Source organism: Cetorhinus maximus, chromosome 12 (assembly GCF_964194155.1).
Source record: "Cetorhinus maximus chromosome 12, sCetMax3.hap1.1, whole genome shotgun sequence".
Lineage (NCBI taxonomy): Eukaryota > Metazoa > Chordata > Chondrichthyes > Lamniformes > Cetorhinidae > Cetorhinus > Cetorhinus maximus.
Window position 1 is genome coordinate 64,608,341 of NC_135890.1, and position 25,605 is coordinate 64,633,945.

General features: G+C 43.2%; 1 protein-coding gene across 3 annotated transcripts in view; it reads left to right on the forward strand.

Annotated features, from left to right (window-relative positions):
* Window positions 1-207: 207 nt before the first annotated feature.
* The window catches only part of LOC144687521 (SWI/SNF-related matrix-associated actin-dependent regulator of chromatin subfamily B member 1-A), a 32,682-nt gene continuing 7,284 nt past the window's right edge, over window positions 208-25,605 (forward strand). For 2 of the 3 annotated variants that reach the window (XM_078553763.1, XM_078553764.1), the window contains exons 1-5: window positions 208-338; window positions 2,813-2,942; window positions 11,551-11,688; window positions 23,298-23,425; window positions 24,739-24,905. In XM_078553763.1, the coding sequence (XP_078409889.1) occupies window positions 245-338; window positions 2,813-2,942; window positions 11,551-11,688; window positions 23,298-23,425; window positions 24,739-24,905 (657 nt within the window). In that variant the 5' untranslated portion in view covers window positions 208-244. The remainder of the gene's footprint in view (window positions 339-2,812; window positions 2,943-11,550; window positions 11,689-23,297; window positions 23,426-24,738; window positions 24,906-25,605) is intronic. The other variant, XM_078553765.1, reaches the window with a different exon arrangement.

The following is a 25,605-nucleotide window of genomic DNA, read 5'->3' on the forward strand; positions in this document are numbered from 1 at the left end:
CACTTCATCACTGACTACATTGTGGGAACTTTGTGCAAATTGGGTGTTTCATGTCCTACATTACAACTGTGATAACACTTCAAAAAAACTTCATTCGCTGTAAAACAGTTTGGGACTTCCTGAGGTTGTGAAAATGCTATAGAAATGTAAGCCTGTCTGTTATTTTTACTCCTTTCTTTACCTGTTGAGATGATGTAATCCCTTTCACAAGCTCTCTTTCTCTTAGGTTGGTAACTACCTGCGCATGTTCAGGGGTTCCCTGTACAAGAGGTACCCGTCTCTGTGTCGTCGACTAGCCACAGTTGAAGAAAGGAAGAAGATTGTAGCATCCTCACATGGTAGGTACCCTGCCCCTTCAACATAGTGTTTGTGTTGAAATGCTGACTCTTACATTAGATGTTGCTGAAAGAGCAAATATTTGAGGTTCATCCTAGGCCAGCTTTGCGTTAGGTAAAATGTTTTGTAGTTTTTAAGCCCCCACTGGCCACAGCACCATTGAAGGTACTGACTCTCACTGCAGAATAATGCCTGGACCATACCTGAAGCTGTATGAGTGCAGTGTGTTGGCCCACTGTTTAACTGTGGAGGCTATTACAGCCAAATCTATTCCTATTCAGGTCATATTCCCACATGCTTGCACTTTCAAAATGGTTGGGCGGGGTGGGATGGTCATTGGACAGTCAGTGCAGAGTCTGGCTGAATTCCTCCCCCACCCCCAACTCTGAACCCTTTTGTAGAGCCCAAGCCAGGGATTATACCTGGATCTTGGTGCTGTAATGCAACAGCCAGTGTGGAATGTGTTTCTGTTTTGCCCTCTTAATACTGCTTGCCGAAACTGACCAGGGAATTCCTCCATCCTAGTCCACTCCAGCATTGGAACCATAGTACCTACCCCATAATGGGAGCAACTCCCATGAATTAGACACCCACCTTTCTTGGGTGCACTGTGGGGAGGGGAGGGGACGGAACCAACCAGTAGATCCTGCACTGATTCCACATTTTGTGGAATTTGGTTTGTGCTCGAGGTGTAATCCCAGCTGCCCCATTCTCTTGTCAGTGGTAGTGGGACTGCCTGAGTGTCAGTGTCCATTGACATTGGAGCTCAGTAAGCAGGAGTCCAGTGGCACAGGGTCCATCTCATTTTACTGCACTGCCTGAAAGGACAGTGAAAGCAGATTCAATAATGACTTTCAAAAGGTAACTGGATAAATATTTGAATAGCCAACATTCTCAGGCCAGGGAATGGGATTAATTGGATAGCTCTTTCAAAGAACCGGCACATGCAGGATTTTGGTTTTTATTAAGTGTTGGGATGTGGCTGGGCCAGCATTTATTGCCCATCTCTACTTGCCCTTGAGAAGGTGGTGGTGAGCTGCTTTCTTGAACCGCTGCAGTCCCTGTGGTGTAGGTACACCCACAGTGCTGTTAGGAAGGGAGTTCTAGGGTTTTGACCCAGCGACAGTGAAGGAATGGCGATATTTGTCCAAGTCAGGATGGTGAATGACTTGGAGGGGAACTTCCAGGTGGTGGTGTTCCCTTTTGTCTGCTGCCCTTGTGTTTCTCGGTGGTAGTGGTCGTGGGTTTGAAAGGTGCTGTTCAAAAGGCCTCTTTTTGTGTTGTATCATTCTGACTGTAGTATATAACTCTTTCCATATCCGGTGTGGCTTTCAACAGTTTTGATAGGTTTGTACTTGTTACCTGGAAGACTTGCTGAAACACCTCACTCTCTCCTGTCCTGTCCTGGATGATTTGCCTGTAGGTAGGATTCCAGTTCCCTCCTCCTAGCCTCCTGTACTGTGCCACACAGATCTTCTTTGTGTAAGAACCAAGCAGTGAGTGTTGGCAGGATTCTCCCCTGCACTGATCTGGATGACTGGGTTCTGAGCAAGAGTGGGAACCCCGCCTGTGTTTCAACCCCCACCCGCCCACTCCCTGCAATGTTTATAGCATCGCACTTGAATTTTCTACACTGCTTAGTAATAATTAGCTTGCTGCTGCTCATTTATCATTTGACCTGTTTAAGTGTTTTGAACTGACATAAGTGTTGATGAAATACTTGATTCATGTAACTCCAGAATCACTACCTTTTATAAACAAGTCCCAGCCTAGTGAGAAATTGGCCCATGGAAACCATGTGACCACAGCCTCCATTGTCATTGATCCCAATAGTGTCTCCTTAGGTTACTGGCAGTCACATGACTATTAATACATTAATAGTCCACTGAGGGAGGGGATGGGGTGTGTCCAATGGAGGAAGGCTGAGGTAAGTGGGGAGTGTGGCAATGCAGACTGCAGGCTGGATGGGGCGGCAGTTAGTGCAGGGGTGAGTGTAGGCCAGGGGTGGCAGGTGAGGAGCATAGAAGTCTGAGCCATCGTGGCAAGAATTGTTTTGGAGATGGGGTGTTCAGAGTCTAGGATTTAGGCAGGGGAGGGGTGGAGAGTGGTTGGGGATGTTGCGGGGTGGCAAGTGAGGAGTACACGAGTCTGGGCCAGCAGGACAGGTGCTCTTTCAGGGGTGGGGTTGTCAGAGTGCAGGATTTGAGTGGGGGAATGGAAAGTGGTTGGGAATGCTGGGGAAGGTAGCGGGGTAGACAATAAGAGAAGTCGTCACCCTGGCCAATTGCACACTTGCAGTGCACAGTACTGCATCAGTCGTCAACCTCGGAGCATGCCACCCAGTTGTATCAGAGAAGCCTTGAAGTATAATCAAGGGACTAAAAGTAGAGAACCCTACAAAGCTTGCTATCTTCTAGCATTTTAGATTAAAACTGTACATTTGAAGTATTTATATTGTGTTTTTTTAATTGATCAGATCATGGTTATACCACTTTAGCTACCAGCGTGACGCTTCTCAAAGCAGCGGAGGTTGAAGAAATCCTAGAGGGAAACGATGAGAAGTACAAGGCCATCTCAATCAGCACTGAACCACCTGCCTATCTCAGGTACTGTCTGTATCTGACACTGTCCCAGTACAGTCCATACTCGCACTGATCCATTACCTATCTCGAGTACTGTCTGTATCTGACACAGTCCCAGTACAGTCCATACTTGCACTGACCCATCACCTATCTCAAGTACTGTCTGTATCTGACACTGTCCCTGGAGAGTCCACACTCAAACTGACCCATCACAGGTACTGTCTGAGTATAATAAAAGCAGAATGCTACAGATGCTGGAAATCTGAAATAAAAACCAAGTGCTGGAAATACTCAGCAGGTCTGGCAGCATCTCTGAAGAGAGAAACAAAGTTAATATTTCAAGTTGAATATGAATGAAGAACAGTCATATTTCACTTGAAGCATTGACTCTTTCTTTCTCCACAGATGCTGCCAGACCTGCTGAGTAGTTTCACTTTTACTGTCCCAGTACAGCACACACTGACACTGAACCCACCTGCATATCTCTGGCACTATCTGTATCTAATACTATCCCTGTACAGCCCACACTGACACTGACCCATCACCTATCTCTGGTATTATATGTATCTAACTCTGTCCTAGCAGAGAAGGATGAGTGACAACTAATGAGATAATTATATTTTTCTTCTAATTGGTAGCATGAATAAAGGTTATTACTGATGGGATTAATGACGGTTATGGCTAACAGGTTAGATTTACGCATAGTATTGACAGGATTTAAGTGGTCTCTGCTGACTGGTAGGATTAATGGTTAATGTACACATAGGATTAATTCTAGGTTAATGCTGATTGCTGGGATTAACATTGCGTTAGTGCTGATTGCGAGGACTAATGCTGGGTTCGTGCTGATTGCGAGGGCTAATGCTGATTGCGAGGGCTAATGCTGATTGCGAGGGCTAATGCTGATTGCGAGGGCTAATGCTGATTGCGAGGGCTAATGCTGATTGCGAGGGCTAATGCTGATTGCGAGGGCTAATGCTGATTGCGAGGGCTAATGCTGATTGCGAGGGCTAATGCTGGGTTAGTGCTGATTGCGAGGGTTAATGCTGGGTTAGCGCTGATTGCGAGGGTTAATGCTGGGTTAGCGCTGATTGCGAGGGTGAATGCTGAGTTAGCGCTGATTGCGAGGGTGAATGCTGGGTTAGCGCTGATTGCGAGGGTGAATGCTGGGTTAGCGCTGATTGCGAGGGTGAATGCTGGGTTAGCGCTGATTGCGAGAGTGAATGCTGGGTTAGCGCTGATTGCGAGGGTTAATGCTGGGTTAGCGCTGATTGCGAGGGTTAATGCTGGGTTAGCGCTGATTGCGAGGGTGAATGCTGGGTTAGCGCTGATTGCGAGGGTGAATGCTGGGTGAATGCTGGGTTAGTGCTGATTGCGAGGGTGAATGCTGGGTGTTATGACACATCAGATGGTAAATGCTGAGCTGTTCCAATCCCAGAGGTAAACTTGAAACAACTGTCACAACTAATTTTCAATTTGTATTTATAAAACTAAATTAACCATTTATTAATAAGGGAAAAGATTGTAAGCATATACGTATGTCTACAAATTACTATTATAATAACTTGTAAGTTCCCTAATCAATTTAGCTCCCAGTTACACTTTCATTAAGGCAACAGTAAGACACACAGATTTTATAAGACCCAGGCAGAGTAAACGATACCCTGAACAATCGGATTCAAATTGAATTCTCTTTCCTTCATTCCTTGGAGGCAGCAGTTTGGTACATACAGCCTGCAGGCTTTTCACACTTGTTGGATCTTAAGCTGCCTCCCTTACAAACAGCCTTCTCTCCTTTGTACATATTTTCCACTTTGAATGCAAATTCCCAATGTTTCACTATGTCTTTTGAACTTTACCTCTCTACTAATAAATAATCTATCATAGTACCAATTCCACCAGTAATCTTTGGGAAAAATAAATAAACACACTATTTCTTACTACTTCTGAGGAGGTATACATTACACCCACTCCTTTGAATTCAAGCCACTACAGTTTGTTTAAAAATGCAACTGTTCCCTTTACACTTTGCATTCTAAAACTTCACCATGTTTACCTAACATTTCAAACCTAACTTCTCCTTTTACATCAAAGCACCCAGACTAGCTGCCTTTAATTCAATTAAGTCTTATATACACACACACACACACACACATCCCACTATTACTGTATTTTACAATAAATACCAATAACATTATGGAAATTATTATATCCTCCTGAAATCCCCTCCGTATTGAAAAATGAACCGTCATGATTTAAAAAGACAGTTTCATTTTTATTAACCCATCTTATACTACCTCCTATACTTACCTATACACTCACACTATTACATTACCAGATGCATGCGTTAACATAATATATATACAAATCCTTCACAGCAACAGAAATCATTCCACTCAGAGTCCAGGTTTTTAAATGTCCAATTTCCCCTTTAAGCTTCAGAATCTTGATAAAGCATCGCCATCAGATTTTTTCGCCATGTATAATCTGTAGATTAAATGGTTGCAATAATAAACTCCATTTGAACAGCCTTGCACTTCTGTCTCAAAATTTCTCCAGAAACTTTAAAGGATTGTCCCTGATGAATTGTTTGCCACATAAATTTCAAAATGCTGCAACACTAACACCGAACCCAAAGTTTCCTTTTCGATTGTTGAATGTCTTCTCTGTTGTACATTCAATTTCCGTGAAAAATACCTTATCGGTTTTTCAATTCCAGTGTCATCTTGTAACAGTACCTATAACAATGCCTATATCACTGGCGTCAACAGCCAAATTAAATTGCTTGGTGTAATTGTGTAATGCCAAAACTGGTGTCGTCAATACAGTTTTCAAACTGTCAAATGCCTTCTGACACTCCAGTGTCCATTGAAACTTTTTGTTCTTTTTTAATAGTTCAGTCAATGGAGCAACCACACGGCTAAATTTTGGTACAAATTTCCAATAAAACTCACTCATGCCCAGAAATCTCAAAACTTCTTGTTTTGTTGTAGGTACTGGGAAATCCACGATAGCCTTGACCTTCACATCCCTTGGAGCCACCTTACCATGTCCAATGGTATGGCCTAGATATGTAACTTGAGCTTTGAAAATTCACTTTTAGTCAAGTTCATTACCAAATTAGCTTCTTGTAATTGAGAAAATAATTCTTCCAGATGTTGTAAATGCTCCTCCCACGTAGGACTGAAAAGTATCAAGTCGTCAATGTAAACAGCACAGTTGCTCAGACCTGCAATTACTTTGTTTGTCAGCCTTTGAAATGTCGCAGGTGCATTCTTCATACCAAATGGAATGATTTTAAACTGATATAGTCCATTTGGCGTCACAAAAGCCGATATCTCCTTTGCTCTCTCCGACAGCGGTACCTGCCAATATCCTTTTAGCAAGTCAATCTTTCAGATAAATTTTGATTGTCCCACCTTCTCAATGCAATCTTCCAACCTTGTTATAGGATATGAATCTGCTTTCGTCACCGCATTCACCGTTCGATAGTCCACACGCTGTCTTTGTGTTCCATCCAGTTTCGGTACCAGCACAACAGGCGAACTCCAGTTACTGCAACTAGACTCTATGATATAATTTTGAAGCGTGAAGTCAATTTCTTTCTGTACTTGTGATAACTTTGCCAGATTTAATCTATAAGGATGTTGCCTTACCAAAGATGAAACTTCTACAGACACATCATGTATAGCTAAATCTGTCCTCCCAAACTTAATTCCACAAATAGCTTTGTGTGACTACAATAGCTTTTCCAAATCACTTTGACACTTGTCTGGAAGGTAATTCAATATTACATTTAAAATTTTCAAGTACCCCCTCATTATTCAATTTTATTAAAAGAAAATCAATTTCAAAATCCTGCATTTCTTCTACTTTCTCATTATCTACCACCACTAATATCTCCTTCTGGTCCTCTTCCCTGTCAAAGTACTTTTTAAGCATGTTTACATGACACACCCTCTGCTTCTTTCTTCTATCTGGAATATTTATTAAATAATTTGCTTCACTCAGTTTCTTTTCAATCCTGTAAGGCCCACTAAACCTTGCCTTTAATGAGTTACCCAGTATTGGTAACAGAACAAGCACTTTCTCTCCAACAACAAAATTCTGAGCTGTAGCTTTCCTGTCTGCTTTCACTTTCATCACTTGCTGTGATATCTTTAAATGTCCCCGAACCAACTCATATGCTCTGTCCAATCTCTCTCTCTGAGGTTTGATACGTAATCCAGGAGAGTAGTTTCTGAATTTTGACCCACCAATTTCTCATAAATAAATTTCAGTGGTCCCCTTACCTCATGACCGTAGACTAGTTAGAAAGGACTAAAACCAGTTGATGCATTAGACATGTCCCTAATAGCAAATAAGAAGAATGGAATTCTTCTATCCCAATCCTGTGGATAATCCTGTATGCTCGCATCATAGTTTTTAAAGTTTGATTCCATCTTTCCAAAGCCCCTTGTGGCTCAGGATGATAAGCTGTTGTCTTAATTTGTTTTATCCCCAAACTGTTCATTACTTCCGTAAACAGCTGTGACATACAATCAGATCAGGGTTTAAGTTTTATTTCCTTCGGTAAACCATATCTTGTAAAAAAATTTAGTTAACTCTTCCACAATCATCTTTGTTGTAATGTTTCTCAAAGATATTGCTTCAGGAAATCTGGCAGACACATCTATTTTTGTCAGTGGGTACTGATTTCCACTTTTCGTCTTAGGGAGGGGTCCTACACAATCAATCATGACCCTAGTGAAAGGTTCTTCAAATGCTTGAATTGGAATTAAAGGTGCCTGCTTAATCACTGCTTGTGGTTTCCCTATCACCTGACATGACCTTCTACAGAATTTGACTATACAATTCAGGCCAAAAAATCTTTTTGTATCTTCGCCAGTGTCTTTCTAATTTCTAAATGTCCCCCCATTAGAATTTCTTGAGCTATCCTCAGAATCTCATTTCTATATTCAAATGGTATTACTATCTGATGTACCTCCCTCCAGCTTTCATTTGCTGAAACATGATACGGCCTCAATTTTCTCATTAAAACATTACTCTTAAGGCAATAACATTCTGGAATACATTTTGCCTCTGTTTCTGAGTAAGCTGTTTAATATAAATGTTTCATTTGCAAATCCTTTTCCTGTAACTCCACTAACCTCCTTGAGTTGAACACTTCAGCTGAATTATCCTCTGTTCTTTCCTCCTGAGCAATGTTATCAAACACTGTTAGCTAATTGGATTTCCACACCATCTCCCTGCCTTTGAACTTCCTGTTCTTCTTATTTTAATCTAATGAGTCTGTCATCTTGTTAACACACAATCTGGAAACAACCCAGGATGCTCTCTCAGCAACACTTCTGTTGAAGATACCTCTACAGGCTGCTCAACTACCATAGGCATAACCCACATTTGTGATCCAGCTATACAATTACCCAAGATAAATTGAACTCCTGCAATGGGCAATTTTTCCACCACTCCAACAGAAACTTTGCCTGTTTTCCACTTATTCTTTAAATTTACCTTCCACAATGGAATAGGTTTAGCATCTCCATGAATGCCACTTAACACCTGTTCCTGCAATACTCCCTCTGAACAACAAACATCACTATCCCACAACATTAAGGATTGACTAGCCCCTGTGTGTCTTAAAATTTTAACATCTTTACCTACTCCATCCTGTATACATGGAAAGACTTTCCCTTCACACAAAAAATCTTTAAACATCTCTGCAACCTGCTCCTCAGAATTCTCATGAGTAAATTGTGAACACGTTCCCACTTCTTTACCTATCACTGATTCTTCCTGTTTTACCTGTGCACAAACCACTGGTTTTTCCTGTGCCTGAACCTCAAAAACCCACAGTACTTTTACTTCCAGAACTTTTCTGCACCCCTATAATTCCAACAGATTTTCCTTGCAATTTCCAGCACACTGACTTTGTGTGTCACCTGTACCCTCAGCACCTTCCTTTTTATTCTGAGAGAAAACTTGCTGCAAATTTCCAACTCATACTTCTCTTCCCTGACTACCCACCTTCCTTTTACCTTCCCATTTTCTATTCTTTCCCGATTTGAAAGGGTGACGGAAAAAAGATTTGGCTTTGTGAACTAACTCATAATCATGAGCTATCTCTGCTGCTTGCCTTACAGATTCAACTCTCTGTTCCTTCACATGAGTTCTCACTACCAAAGGAATTGAATCTTTAAATTCTTCCAGAAGGATTACTTCTCAAAGACTCTTATCTTTAATGCCCGCATCCACTGATCAAAATTACTTTGTTTTACTCTCTCAAACTCAATATAAGTTTGTCCAGGCTGTTTTCTCATATTCCTAAATATCTGCCTGTATGCCTCAGGAACCAACTCGTATGCACTCAAAATAGCCTTTGTTTTTACGATTTCATAGTTCACCAATACCTCTTCTGACAGCGAAGCATAAACCTCATGTGCTCTACCCTCCAACCTGTATTGTAACAACAATGTCCAGTTTTCCTGTGGCCATTTCATCTGTTTAGCTATCTTCTCAGATGAAATAAAGAATGCTTCAACATCCCTTTCCTCAAACTTTGGAAGAGTTTGTACAAATTTAAACATCTCCCCATTGGGTTCTGATCTGGAAATAAGTCTTTCCTCACCTACTGGCATCTCTTTATTAACCGCCTGCATTTTAAGCTGGAATTCTCTCTCTCTCTTTCTTTCCTCGTTTTCTAAACTCACCATTTCTAATTCCCTTTTTTGTTTTCTTTCTCTCTCTTGCCTTTCTGCCTGTTCCCTTTGAAATGCTCCTTTTCTTTTTCTGCTGCCTTTAGTTCCATTTTTTTTCAAGTGCAACTGAATTTGAGCCCATTCCAATGAACCACCCCTTGGAAAACTTGATCTCTCAGGTATTCCTTCCAATTTCAAATGCTGTGCTATACCTTCAATTATGTCTGATTTCCTCACCCCTGAAAGTAATCCTAATTGTAACTTATCTGCCAATTCCATTAATTTAGCTTTATTTACCTTTTGTAAACCAACCAAAGTTATAACTTGGCTCCCAGACAAGACTTAGCAATTGCCAAAGCCATGTTGCAGTCTCACTACTACAAGAAAAACCTCACACCAACTCCTAAATTCAAAGTGCTTCTCGTACTCATAACCTTAAGATTCACCAGTTCCAAACTAGCCAAGGAATTTCAAATATGTCCAGCAAAAAGCCCCCAATTTTTGTTATGACACAGCAGATGGTAAATGCGGAACTATTCAAATCCCAGAGGGAAACTTGAAACAACTGTCACAACTAATTTTCAATTTGTATGTTTTGAGATGTGGGCTTTGAATTCAATAGTAAGACCACCAAGTCTTAAGAGGTTTTTAAAAAAAACTAAATTAAACATTTATTAATAAAAGAAAAGTTTGTAAGCACATAAGTATATCTACAAATTACCACTATAATAACTTGTAAATTCCCTAATCAATTTAACTCCCAGTTACACTTCCCCATGTTTACCTAACTTCTCTTCTTACATCAAAGCACCCAGACTAGCTGCCTCTAATTCAATTAAATCTCTGTCACTCTCTCTCGCAAACAAACACACTGACACATCCCACTATTACTCTATTTTACAATAAATTCCAATAAAATTATGGAAATTATTATTGGATTCTTCCTGACACTGGATTAGTGCTGATTGTGAGGGTTAATGCTGGGTTAGTGCTGCTTGCGAGGGTTAATGCTGGGTTAGTGCTGCTTGCGAGGGTTAATGCTGGGTTAGTGCTGCTTGCGAGGGTGAACGCTGGGTTAGTGCTGCTTGTGAGGGTGAACGCTGGGTTAGTGCTGCTTGCGAGGGTGAATGCAGGGTTAGTGCTGCTTGCGAGGGTGAATGCTGGGTTAGTGCTGCTTGCGAGGGTGAATGCTGGGTTAGTGCTGCTTGCGAGGGTGAATGCTGGGTTAGTGCTGCTTGCGAGGGTGAATGCTGGGTTAGTGCTGCTTGCGAGGGTGAATGCTGGGTTAGTGCTGCTTGCGAGGGTGAATGCTGGGTTAGTGCTGATTGCGAGGATTACTGCTGGGTTAGTGCTGATAGGGTTAATGCTGGGTTAGTGCTGCTTGCGAGGGTGAATGCTGGGTTAGTGCTGCTTGCGAGGGCGAATGCTGGGTTAGTGCTGATTGCGAGGATTACTGCTGGGTTAGTGCTGATAGCGAGGGTTAATGCTGGGTTAGTGCTGCTTGCGAGGATTAATGCTGGGTTAGTGATGATTGCGAGGATTAATGCTGGGTTAGTGCTGATTGCGAGGGTTAATGCTGGGTTAGTGCTGCTTGCGAGGGCGAATGCTGGGTTAGTGCTGATTGCGAGGGTTAATGCTGGGTTAGTGCTGCTTGCGAGGGCGAATGCTGGGTTAGTGCTGATTGCGAGGATTAATGCTGGGTTAGTGCTGATTGCGAGGGTTAATGCTGGGTTAGTGCTGATTGCGAGGATGAATGCTGGGTTAGTGCTGATTGCGAGGGTTAATGCTGGGTTAGCGCTGATTTGCAGGTGCAAAATGCTGGCAGCCTTGTGTAAACAATCTGCCATCTATTGAAAATCGATATGGGATGTGTGACTGTGGAGCACCCCAGCCGCAGCTTTATGAATATTCTTTATTCCTTTGTGCCAAAATAGAGAGCAGAAGGCGAAACGGAATAGTCAGTGGGTGCCAACCCTGCCCAACAGCTCACACCACCTCGATGCTGTGCCCTGTTCCACAACCATCAATCGCAACCGTATGAGCCGGGACAAGAAAAGAACATTCCCTCTCTGGTAAGTATTATTGGAAACCGCTACCAAGCTTGTTGAGGGCCTTGAGCCTGTTTGTGTATATCTGTTGAGGCTCAGTGCTGCTGATCCTGAGTTCAAATTCCAGTATGGCAAACTGTGCAACTGAATTGAGTAAATCTGGTTAATTGTGGCTGGCACTGGGAAAATGAGCTTGAAATCTGGATTGACCTAAAAACCAAACTGGTTCAGTAATGTCCTTCAGAGAAAGAAACCTGCCTCCCTTGCCAAAAACCCCAATGACAAATTTTAAAAAAACAATCCCATTGTGCATTTCACAATGTGATCTGACTGTTAAATGACCTGGCAGAATGGGAAAAGAAATCCATTGCAGCGGTCCCTGGGAAATCTTTAACTACATTTGTTGCCAGTGCCTTGGATCCACTAGCCACTAAGAACCCCTGCTTATCAGGGGTGAAGTCTTCAACTTAAAAGCCCTCAATTCCATTCCTCGGTATCCCGCCTGACTTGATCTCAGTGCTACCCCAGTCTGCAGCAAAGATGTAAAAGCCTTTCAACGGCTGAAAAACAACAAGGCTTCCGGAGCAGATGGAATCCCTGCCAAAGTTCTGAAATATGGTGGAGGTACACTCCTGTCACAGCTGCACAACCTCATATCGCTCATGTGGGAAAAGGAGTGCATGCCAGGTGATCCGCTGTGATTGTGATTCTACTGGAGAAGATGGACACGTCTGATTGTAGTAACTACAAAGGAGACTGCCTCCTCCCAGTGGCCAAGGAACTCCTTCCAGGGTTACATTGTGGTTTTTGCCCATTAAGAGGCACCACAGACATGATCTTCACTCCCTGGAAAATTCAAGAAAAATGCAACAGCATTAACCGCTGTACATGGCCTTTTTCATCCTCACCAAAGCCTTTGACTCTGTGAAGGCTAATGGAGTGTACTCCTGAAATTTGGTTGCCCTCAGAAACGTCACCATCCTCTGCCTATTGAAAGTAACATTGTAAAAGAAGTAGATCATTTAACCTGTCAATTTGTTCTGTCATTCACTGAGATCATGGCTGTTCTGTGACCCAGATCCACATACCTACCAATACCCCATATCCCTTAATACCTCTGGTTAACAAAAAATTTATCATTTTCAGATTTACAGTGAACCAATTGATTTAACATCAATTGCTGTTTGCAGAAGAGAGTTCCAAACTGCTATCACCCTTTGTGTGTGGAAATGTTTCCTAATTTCACCCCTGAAAGGTCTAGCTCTAATTTTTAAACTGTCCCCTGGTCCTAAGCCAGCAGAAATAGTTCCTCAGCTGGTTGGAAATCTATTTAAACATGCTTAGTGGAATTTGTTTTATAAAGAGCGATATATTATAACCATAGAAAAATTACAGCACGGAAATAGGTCATTCAGCTCATTGTGTCTGTGCTAGTTGGAAAAAAATAGCCACCCATTCTAATCCCACCTTCCAGCACTTGTCCATAGCCTTGCAGGTTGCAACACGTCAGGTGCAGATCCAGGTATCTTTTAAATGAGTTAAAGATTTCAGCCTCAACCACCAATCCGGGCAATGAATACCAGACACCTACCACCCTCTGGGTGAAAACGTTTTCCTAATATCCCCTCTAATCCTTCTACCAATCACCTTAAATCTGTGCCCCGGTAACTGACCTCTCCGCTAGGAGAAACGGGTCTTTCCTGTATACTCCATCTAGGCCCCTCAATCTTGTCCAACTCTCCACATTCCCCTGTATCCCATGGACTTTTACTTTTCTGACCAGTCTGCCATGTGGGACCTTGTCAAATGCCTTATTAAAATCCATGTAGACAACATCCACTGCATTACTCTCATCAATCCTCCTTGTTACTTACTCAAAAAGTTCTATTAAGTTAGTAAGACATGATCTTCCCCTAACAAAAACATGCTGACTGTCCCTGATCAACCCGTGCCTTTCTAAATGACAGTTTATTCTGTGTCTCAGAATTGATTCTAATTTTCCTACCACTGAAGTCAGACTGACTGGCCTATAATTATTTGGCCTATCCTTTGCACCCTTTTTAAACAATGGTACAATGTTCATAGACCTCCAATCCTCTGGTACCTCACCTGTATGTAGTAAGGATTGGAAAATGATCCTCAGGGCATCCTCTACTTCCTCCCTGGCTTCCTTCAACGGCCTGGGATACGATCCATCCAGCCCTGGTGACTCATCCACCTTCAAGGATGCCAGTCCCTCTAGTACTTCCTCTCCCATTACGCTTACTGTATCTAATATTTCACACTCCTGCTCATTAACTAGAATGTCTGCATCATCCCTCTTCTTAATGAAGACAGAGACAAAGTACTCATCGAGAACCCTGCCCACATCTTCTGCATCCACACATAAATGATCTTGTACATCCCTGATAGGACCTAACTTTTCCTTAGTTATCCTCTTGCTCTAAAAGTACTGGTAAAACATCTTTGGGTTTTACTTGATTTTACCTGCCAGTATCTTTTCATGTCCTCTCATTGCTTTCTTAATTTCCTTTTTTTACTTCACCCCTGTACTTTCTATACTCCTATAAGCTTTCTAATGTATTAAGCTTTTTGTAACTGTCAAAAGCTTTATTTTTCTGCTTTATCTTACCCTGTATGCTTCTAGATAGCCAGGATTTGGCATAACCACCCTTTTACTTTGTGGGGACACATCTACACTGTGCCTGTAGAATTTCGCTTTTGAATGCCCCCCACTGGTCTGTCACTGATTTCCTCCCAAGTAACTGTAACCAGTCCACTTTCACCAGATCACTTCTCAGCTTTGTAAAATTTGCCTTTCCCCAATTTAGAACTCTTACTCCTGTTCTATCTTTATCCTTTTCCATAATGCTTCTAAATCTAAGTGTATTGTGGTCACTATCTCCAAAATGGTCACCCACTGCTACTTCATCCACTTGCCCAGCTTCATTTCCTAAGTCTAAATCTAGAATTGCACTCCCTCTCATTGGGTTTGTTGCGTGCTGGCTAAAAAAATTCTCTAGAATGCGGTTCAACAATTTTGTGCCCTCTGTGCCTTTCACACTGTTCGTATCCCAGTTGATATGAAGGTAGTTGAATTCCTCAGTTAATATTGCCCTATTGTTTTTGTACTCAGAGATGTGCCTGTATAATTGTTTTTCTATCTCCCTCTCACTACTTGGGGGTTTATAGTGCACTCCTAGTAATGTGGCTGCCCTTTTTTATATTTCTGAGCTCAACCCAAACGGCCTCATTTGGTGATTCATTTATTACATCATCCCTCCTCACAGCCATAATTGATTCTTTAATCGATAATGCTACACCCTCACCTCTTTTAGCCCACCCCCATCCTGCCTGAAAACCCTATATCCAGGGCTGTTGAGCTGCCATTTTTGCCCCTCTTTAAGCGAAGTTTCCATTATAGCAATGATATCATGCTGCCATGTTTATTGTTTGCTAAACTCCTTGCATTTAAATATGTACCTTTTAACAATGCCAAATTTCTGTGCTGTACACTTTTAACCTTTGTTTCTTCTGTCTTTCAGAGTCAGTCACTAATTTTCTATCACCTGCTACCTGTGCTGTATTTGTCCTATCTGAATCTGCCCTTAGGTTCCATCTCCTGCGAGGATATTCATCACATAAGACATAAGATCACATAAGACATAGGAGCAGAAATTAGGCCAATCGGCCCATCGAGTCTGCTCCGCCATTCAATCATGGCTGATAAGTTTCTCAACCCCATTCTCCCGCCTTATCCCTGTAACCTTTGATCCCCTTACCAATCAAGAACCTATCTATCTCAGTCTTAAATACACTCAATGACCTGGCCTCCACAACCTTCTGTGGCAATGAATTCCATAGATTCACCACTCTCTGGCTAAAGAAGTTTCTCCTCATCTCTGTTCTAAAAGGTCTTCCCTTTACTCTGAGGCTGTGCCCTCAGGTCCTAGTCTCTCCCACTAATGGAAACATCTTCCCCAAGTCCACTCTATCCACGCCTTTCAGTATTTTGTAAGTTTCAATCAGATCCCCCCTCATCCTTAAACTCCATCGAGTATAGACCCAGAGTCCTCAAACGTTGCTCATATGTTAAACCTTTCATTCCTGGGATCATTCTCATGAACCTCCTCTGGACCCTCTCCAGGGCCAGCACATCCTTCCTGAGATACGGGGCCCAAAATTGCTCTCAATATTCTAAATGTGGTCTGACCAGAGCCTTATAAAGCCTCAGCAGCACATCCCTGCTTTTATATTCTAGTCCTGTCGAAATAAATGCCAACATTGCATTTGCCTTCCTAACTACCGACTCAACCTGCAAGTTAACCTTAAGAGAATCCTGGACTAGGACTTCCAAGTGCCTTTGCACTCCAGATTTCTGAATTCTCTCCCCATTTAGAAAATAGTCTATGCCTCTATTCTTCCTACCGAAGTGCATGACCTCATACTTCCCCACATTGTATTCCATCTGCCACTTCTTTGCCCATTCTCCTAACCTGTCCAAATCCTTCTGCAGCCTCCCCGCCTCCTCAATACTACCTGTCCCTCAACCTAGAACCATAGAATTTTATTCTATATTATATATTATAATTATATATATTATATATAAACTCTAGGGTTGTAAAGAAAGCTTTTGGCATACTGACCTTCATAAATCAAAGTATTGAGTATAGGGAGTTGGGATGTTATGGTGAGGTTGTATAAGACATTGGTGAGGCCAACTTTGGAGTATTGTGTGCAGTTCTGGTCGCCTAACTACAGGAAGGATATCAGTAAGATTGAAAGAGTGCAGAGAAGATTTACTAGGATGTTGCCGGGTCTTAAGGAGTTGAGTTACAGGGAAAGATTAAACAGGTTAGGACTTTATTCCTTGGAGCGTAGAAGAATGAGGGGAGATTTGATAGAAGTTTACAAAATTATGAGGGGTATAGACAGAGTAAATGCGAGTAGGCTCTTTCCACTTAGATTAGGAGAGATAAACACGAGAGGACATGGCTTTAGGGGAAAGGTTTAGGGGGAACATTAGGGGGAAACTTCTTCACTCAGAGAGTGGTGAGAGTGTGGAACGAGCTGCCATCTGACGTGGTAAATGCGGGCTCACTCTTAATTTTTAAGAATAAATTAGATAGAAACATGGATGGGAGAGGTCTGGAGGGTTATGGACTGGGTGCAGGTCAATGGGATTAGCAGAATAATATTTCAGCACAGACTAGAAGGGCCGAACTGCAAACTTAGCCAGGATGCCCTCAGTTCCTTCATCTAGATCATTAATGTGTAAAGTGAAAAGTTGTGGTCCCAACACTGACCCCCGCGGAACTCCACTAGTCACCGGCCGCCATCCTGAGAAGGACCCCCTTATCCCCACTCTCTGCCTCCTGCCAGACAGCCAATCTTCTATCCATGCTAATACCTTGCCTCTAACGCCATGGGCTCTTATCTTATTGAGCAGCCTCCTGTGCGGCACCTTGTCAAAGGCCTTCTGGAAGTCCAAGTAGATAACATCCATTGGCTCTCCTTGGTCCAACCTACTTGTTACCTCCTCAAAGAATTCTAACAGATTTGTCAGGCATGACCTCCCCTTGATGAAACCATGCTGACTTTGCCCTATTTTACCATGCACTTCCAAGTATTATGAAATCTCATCCTTAATAATGGACTCTAAAATCCTACCAACGACCGAGGTCAGGCTAATCGGCCTGTAATTTCCCGTCTTTTGCCTCACTCCCTTCTTAAACAGGGGGGTTACATTAGCGATTTTCCAGTCCTCTGGGACCCTCCCTGACTCCAGTGATTCCTGAAAGATCACCACTAACGCCGCCACTATCTCTTCAGCTATCTCCTTCAGAACTCTGGGGTGTAATCCATCTGGTCCAGGTGATTTATCCACCTTCAGACCTTTCAGTTTTCCTAGCATCTTCTCTTTGGTAATGGCCACCATACTCACCTCTGCCCCCTGACTCTCTTGAACTTTGGGGATGTCACTCGTGTCTTCCACTGTGAAGACTGACGCCAAGTACCCATTCAGTTCCTCCGCCATTTCTTTGTTCCCCACAACTACTTCTCCAGCGTCATTTTCCAGCGGCCCAATGTCCACTTTTGCCTCTCTCTTCCCCTTTATATATCTAAAAGAACTCTTGCAATCTTCTTTTATATTACTGGCTAGTTTACCCTCATATTTAATCTTCTCCCTCATTTCTTTTTTAGTTGTCCTCTGTTGGTCTTTGTAAGCTTCCCAATCCCCTGGTTTCCCATTGCTCTTCGCCGCATTGTATGCTTTCTCTTTAGCTTGTATGCTGTCCCTGACTTCCCTTGTCAGCTATGGTTGCCTCGTCCTCCGTTTAGTATGCTTCTTCTTCCTAGGGATGAATTTTTGCTGTGTCTCCCAAATTACTCCAAGAAACTCCTGCCATAGCTGTTCCACTTTCCTGCTAGGCTCATCTCCCAGTCAATTCTGGCCAGTTCCTCCCTCATGCCTCTGTAGTTGCCTTTATTCAACTGTAATACCGTTACATCTGATTCCAGCTTTTTCCTCTCAAATTGCAGGATATTATGATAGAATTTTCTATCATATTATGGTCACTTCCTCCTAAGGGCTCCTTCACCTTAAGCTCCCTTATCAAATCTGCCTCATTACACATCACTAAATCTAGAATTGCCTGTTCCCTTATGGGCTCCACCACAAGCTGCTCCAAAAAGCCACCTCATAGACATTCCACAAATTCCTTTTCTTGGGATCCACTACCAACCTGATTTTCCCAGTCTACGTGCATATTGAAATCCCCCATGATCACTGTAACCTTGCCTTTCTTACACACCTTTTCTATCTCCTGGTGTATCTTGTGCCCCACATCCTGACTACTGTTCGGAGGCCTGTACATAACTCCCATTATGGTTTTTTACCTTTGCAGTTCCTCAACTCTACCCACACAGATCCTACATCATCTGACCCTACATCATTTCTTACTATCGATTTAATTTCATTTCTTACTAACAAAGCAACCCCACCCCCTCTGCCAACCTGCCTATCTTTTCGATAGGATGTATATCCTTGGATATTTAGCTCCCAGTCCTGATCCCCTTGCAGCTATGTCTCCCGTAATGCCCACCACATCATACCTGCCAATTTCAATCTGCGCCACAAGCTCATTTACCCTATTTCGTATACTGCGTGCATTCAGATACAACACCTTCAGTCCTGTATTTCCCGTCACCTTTCTCATTGTCGTCCCTTTATTTGATGTGCTTGAAGTTAGATTCCTAGCCCTTTCCAAACACTCTGTCCTATTTTGTGTTCTGGGGACTTTAATAGCCTCTCCTGGGCTCTCCTTTCTTTTCAGTTTTTTCATAATTTTCCATGAAGTTGGATCCACCACCCCCCCCCCCCCCCCCCGCCACACGCCAACCTGCTGCTTTGTTTCCCATTTGTCATATTTCTTCGAGTTTTACCCTTCCCTCCCCCCCCACTTTCTAGTTTAAAGCCCTGTTGACCACCCTATTTACCCTTTTCGCTAGAACATTGGTCCCAGATCGGTTCAGGTGGAGACCATCCCAATGGTACAGATCCCTCCTGTTCCAATACTGATGCCAGTGCCCCACGAAATGGAACCCCTCTTTCCCATACCACGTGTTTACTTCCCTTATTCTCGTGTCCCTATGCCAATTTGCACCTGGTCCTGTTCAGGTGTAGACCGTCCAACTTGTACAGATCCCACCTTTCCCCAGAACTGTTCCCAATGCCCCAGAAATCTGAAGCCCTCCCTCCTGCACCATCTCTCCAACCACGCATTCATCTGGTGTATTCTGCTATTTCCATGCTCAAGTGGCTTTGAGAGTAATCCGGAGATTACCACTTTAGAAGTCTTGCTAGCTAATCTCTTTCCTAACTCCCTATACTCAGCCCACAGGACCTCATCCCTTTTTCTACCAAATCGTTAGTACCAATGTGGACAATGACTTCTGGCTATTCACCCTCCCCTAGAAGGATGCCCTGCAACCGCTACGTGACATCTTTGACCCTGGCAGCAGGGAGGCAACATACCATCCTGGAGTCATGGGACTGTTTACTGCCACGGATATGCCTGTCTGCTCCCCTGACTATTGAATCCCCTATCACTATTGCACTTCTTTCTCTCCTCCTGTGCAGCTGAGCCTCCTGGGGTGCCATGGACTGGCTGCATTCCCCTGAGGAACCATCTCGCTCACCAGTATCCAAAATGGAAAACTGATTAGCAAGCAAATCGATTCCAGGAACTTCCGCACTACCTTCCTGGTTCTCTTAGACTCCCTGGTGGCCACCCATTCCCTCTCTGCCAATATGCTCCTTACCTGCAGTGTGACTGCCTGCCTAGTCATGCCATCCATGTAATTCTGTGCCTTGTGGATGCACCACGGTGACCCCAGCTGCTGCTCAAGTTCCAAAACCCGGAGCTCAAGCTTCTGCAGCCGGTGACACTTCCTGCAGATGTGTTCATCTAGGTCGCATGGTGCCTCCATGACTTCTCACTTTTCACAGGATGCACATTCTACTGGGTCAAGCTAATCTGCCTATAAGTTTGAAAACTATTTATTACAATTGGAATAACTTACCAATTACTCTCCAATCATCATCCTCCCCTGTACCAAAGAGCCAACTGCTGGAGGCTGAAAAAAAAGTAGAGGAAGAAAGAGAAAAGAGCAGCATCTTCACCGAACTCCCTCACTCACCAAACCTTCACTTTGCATTCTATGCAGGCAAAAAGCATAGGTTTTGATAAACCAAAATGACACACTCACTGGGTCTGTGCAGCTTCAAAGCTCTAATTGAAATAATAAAAGCAAACCACTGCAGGTGCTGGAAATCTGAAGTAAAAACAGAAAATGCTGGAAAAACTCAGCAGGTCTGGTAGCATCTGTGGAGAGAAAAAAACAATGTTTCGAGTCCATATGACTTCAGAGCTGAAAAGAAGTAGAAATGTGATGGATTTTATACTGTTTAAGAGGGGATGGAGCAAAATAGAAGGTCAGGGATAGGTGGGAGTGAGAAGAGATAGACAAAGATGTCATGGATGCAAAACAAATGGAGCATTAATGATGTTAAAGACTAAAGAAGGTGCTGATAGTGGCATTAAGGTAAGATAGCAGAATGTGTTAATAACAGAACAAGGGTCAGCGCTTTGAAAGCACAACATAGAAACAAGCGACAGATGGCTCTGTGGGGGGAGGACGTAGGAGGAAAAGGATTAAAAAAAAACAATTTTTAAAACAATATTTTAAAAAAACATGAATAAATAAAAATAAATTTAAAAAAGTAAAAAAATAATTTTAAAATTGGATTTATAAAGGAGTAAAGATGAAGAAGAGAGTTCATGGTCTGAAGTTGTTGAACACAATGTTAAGCCGGAAGTCTGTTAAATGCCTAATTGGAAGATGAGGTGCTGATCCTCCAGTTTGCGTTGGGCCTCACGAGAACATTTATTAAGATTCAGGATCCTAGTCTCAGAATCAACTACGTCACTCTCCATCTTGATGAAGAATTCTTGATGAAGAATTGTATCATATTATGGTTGCTCATCCCCAAGGGGCCTCGCACAACTAAATTGCCAATTATTCCTTTCTCATTACACGATACCCAGTCTAGGATGTCCTGTTCTCTGTTGGTTCCTCAACATATTGGTCAAGAAAACCATCCTGTATACACTCCAGGAATTCCTCCTCTACAGTATTGTTACTAATTTGATTTGCCCAATCTATATGCAGATTAGAGTCACCCATAATTACAGATGTTCCTTTATTGCATGCGTCTCTAATTTCCTGTTTAATGCCATTCCTAACATCAGCACTACAGTTTGGGTGTCTATATACAACCCCCACTAATGTTTTTTGCCCCTTAGTGTTTCTCAGCACTACCCATACAGATTCCACATCATCGGAGCTAATATCTTTCCTCACTATTGCGTTAATTTCCTCTTTAACTGGCAATGCAACTCTACCGCCTTTTCCTTTTTGTCTGCCCTTCCTAAATACTGAATGCCCTTGGATGTTCAGTTCCCATCCCTGGTTACCCTGCAGCCATGACTCTCTAATCCTGACTATATCATACCTGTTTACATCTATTTGCGCGGTTAATTCATCCACTTTATTGCGAATGCTCCTCATGTTAAGACACAAAGCCTTAAGGCTTGTCTTTTTAACATCACTTGTCCCGTTCCCACTATTTTTAACTGAGGCACTGTTGGATTCTTGCCCTTGATTTCTCTGCCTATCACTTATTCCCCTTTCTGTGTTTCATTCTTGTCCTTGATCCTCCTTCCTCTGACTCCTAAGTTAATTAGGGTTCCCAGTAGCTCATACTGTCTCCACAAACTGGAAAATGTCATCAATGCTGCATCCAATTTTCACCATTCTATCACCTTCACATGATCCATCTCTGACTCTTCACTTCTTCAACTTCTCCATCTCCATTTCTGGGAATAGACCATCAACCAGTATCTACTACAAACCCACTGAGACCCAAGACTCATTGGTTACACTCCCTTCCATCCCGCTCCCCATAAGTACTCTGTTCCATTCTCCCAGACTCTCCATCTCTGTCATATCTGTTCTGACAATCACACTTTCCATACCAGCCTGTCCAATGGCTCTTCCTTTTTCCTCAGGACTGCCCTTCACCGTGGAGGCCAGGGCCCTTAACTGTGTCCAGCCCATTTCCAACATTTCTCTTCTCTCCCCACCCCCACCCCACCCAACTCCCCCACTTTCTCAGAACCACAATAATGTTCCCCTTTTTTCTCACCTTCCACTCCACCAGCCTTCACATTCAACAGATTTCCACCAGCACAGGACACACACACAGTCTCTTTTCCTTCATTTCCACCAACACCACCAAACATCTTCCTTGGTCCTCCCCTTTCAGCATTCTGAAGGGGACATTTCCTCTGTGTCATCCTGTTCCACTCCTCTCAACCCCCAATAAGTCCTCCATTTCCTATAACACCTTCCCATGTAAACACAGGAGATACAACACCTGCCCTTTTACTTCCCCTCTCCTCACTATCCAAGGCCATGAGGTGAAACAGTGATTCCAGTTTATAATACAGTATTTGCTGTACATTGGGAATACCTAATGCAGATTGGGTGCTACGTGAAACAACTCTGTTCAGTTTGCAAGTGTAGCGCTAAGCTTCCAGTTGCCTGTGTTTTTAATTCTCTGCCCCAGTGCCACTCTAACCTCTCTGTTCTAGGCCTTCTACACTGCTCCAGTGAAGCTCAATGTAAGTTTGAGGAACAGAAGCTGATCTTTTGATTCAGCACTGTCCGTGCATGTGTGTGTGGCCTGTGATGAACTGTCCTGGGTGTACCCTGCCTAGCACCCATTGTCTGTCGGGATAGGCTCCGACTCCCCACGACCCTGAATTGGATGAAACGGTTCTGGAAAAGTGAGTGAGTGACCTGTGCTGTGATGTAATTAAATATTGATTGAACGCTCAGAGCTGTATTCTATTGTAGCACTGTGGATCTGCTCAGTGAGTTTTAATGAGACCTTTCCTTTTCTCTTCCTCTGTCTTTCCCTCTCCCCTCTCTCTTTCTCTATCTCACACTATCTTTTGTGTGTTCTGTCTCTCACGTACTTTCTTCTCTCTCTTTCTCTCACCCAGTTTTGATGACCATGACCCAGCAGTGATCCATGAAAACGCCTCTCAGGCCGAGGTGCTGGTTCCTATCCGCCTCGACATGGAGATAGATGGACAGAAGCTGAGGGACGCCTTCACGTGGAACATGAATGGTGAGTAGCAGCAAATGAGATAGCTCAAGTCTCCCCTTCGCTGTAACCCATAGGACACACTGGAACCATTCTGCTTCAGGCTTCTGTACACTGAGGCAACCTGTGGAAGGGCTTCCTTTAGCCCACATGCTTAATCCAGGACCAATTGTAAGGGGAACAGAGGAAGAGTTTGCATGAGAGGGGGGCCAGGATTCGCAACCTGCAGAGGCAGCCATAGAGTCACAGAATGACAGCCGCGGCACCTGGCGCTGTGCTGACTCTATCCAATTAATCCCACACCTGCTAATTTTTCCTTCATTTATCCAGTTCCATTTTGAAAGTCACTGTTGAATCTGGTTCCACTGCTCTTTCAGGCAGCACATTCTAGATCATTGTAATGCACTGTGTTTAAAAAAAAAAAATCTTTGATCCTGACTGATGCCCTTTGCTAAAACCCCTAATGTGAGACCTGAATCAAGCAGTTAATAATCCTGATAAACAGTCCTGCAGAATAACTAGGGGATGGGGATGTTACAGATTCTCCTGTGTAGGCGAAGAAACTCCAGGCAGGTTCTGCTGGCAGAAAGCTGGGACTTGAGAACCAGAGAAAATACATTCATTGGATTTATCTTATTGAATCCCATAATCATTTTAAATACCTTTGAGTATATCACCCCTCAACCTCCTAAACTCAAGGGAATGCAAGCCAGCTTTGTGCAAACTGTTCTTCTAACTTGACTGTCTGGGGTCTGATAGTATTTTGGTCAGTCTGCACTCTATCCCCTCCCAGGCCAATATATATCACTGTTGAGTTGCAGTGCTCGTAATAGCCTCTATTTCCAGTGAAGTATTTTTGAAATGTAGTCACTGTTGTAATGTAGCAAACACAGCAGCTAATTTGTGCAAACAAGATCATCTGCATTTTAGTCATGTTGGTTGAGGGATAAATAGAAGCCAGGATACTGAGCCGAGCTCTCCTGCTTCAAAACAATGCCGCTGTATATTTTATACCAGGTAGCTGGTGTTTTAGAGAACAGGCCATGCCTCCATTCAGTGTCTGATCTGAAAGATTGAATCTGTAACAGTGCTGCACTGCACAATCAGCCTAGATAATTTGCTCAAGTCTGTGGAATATGACTAAAACCCACTGAACCACAGCTGATACCTTAGCATCTACACCTGGCCCTGGATATGTATGATGGAGTGTCAGTGGGGCTGATTGGGCAGGCCTGAGTACTTGCTCATTCAGCATGGTGTTGTGCCAGTCTTGCTGCATCTGCTGTTATTGAGCATTGCTTTTCCTATTCACAACCAGCTTCTCACTTCCTTTGCAGAGAAGTTGATGACCCCAGAGATGTTTGCAGAGATTTTGTGTGATGACCTGGATTTGAATCCTTTGACCTTTGTCCCTGCCATCGCCTCAGCAATTCGTCAACAGATTGACTCATATCCGACAGACAGTATTCTAGAAGATCAGTCCGATCAGAGGGTCATCATTAAGGTGAGTCCTTCCAAATCCTGTCATAGTCCTTGGCTTCAGTGGTGCTGGGTTAGGAAGAGGAATAAATCCAGGCTGTTTGATGCTTCCAATTCATTTTATCCCTCCTGCAGCTCCATAGTTTGGGGAAGATGACATTAGGCCCAGCTGTGATAGAATCCCCTTGTGTTCAAACAGTCTGCCAATACTGAATCCCATCCAGCTTCCTTTGGAGCTAGATACCACAATGGAGCAGCATTTGAAGATGGCATGGGGCATGTATTGTGTTTTATTTTCAATTCAAGTTGACACTTGATGCAGAGTCTGTAATGGGTAGATGGGCTGAGTCATTTTAGTTTTGGTCACAGACCTAACCCATTTTTTTCCCTCCCAGCAGAGCTGCTGGTGCTTGTGATCCAGTCCTGGTCTATCCTAGCCCAGCTGGAAATGTTGTTGATGTTGCCCTGGTTCTGTACCAAGCCTGCCATTGTTGGGGTGATAGCTGCTTCCAGTTGAGTTCAGTTAGCACCTTGATAGGAAAACCTGCTGAAGGTGATCATCTCATGCAAAGGGTAACTTCAGTGTGAGGGAATAAGTTGGATTCTAGGGACATGAGCTGCAGTGGATGAGAACCTGATCACACTCCCTCCAGTGGATCTGCCAAAATGACAATGTAATGCTCCACCGAGTCTTCCCTAGTGCCCTAATAAAGAAGCACACAGCC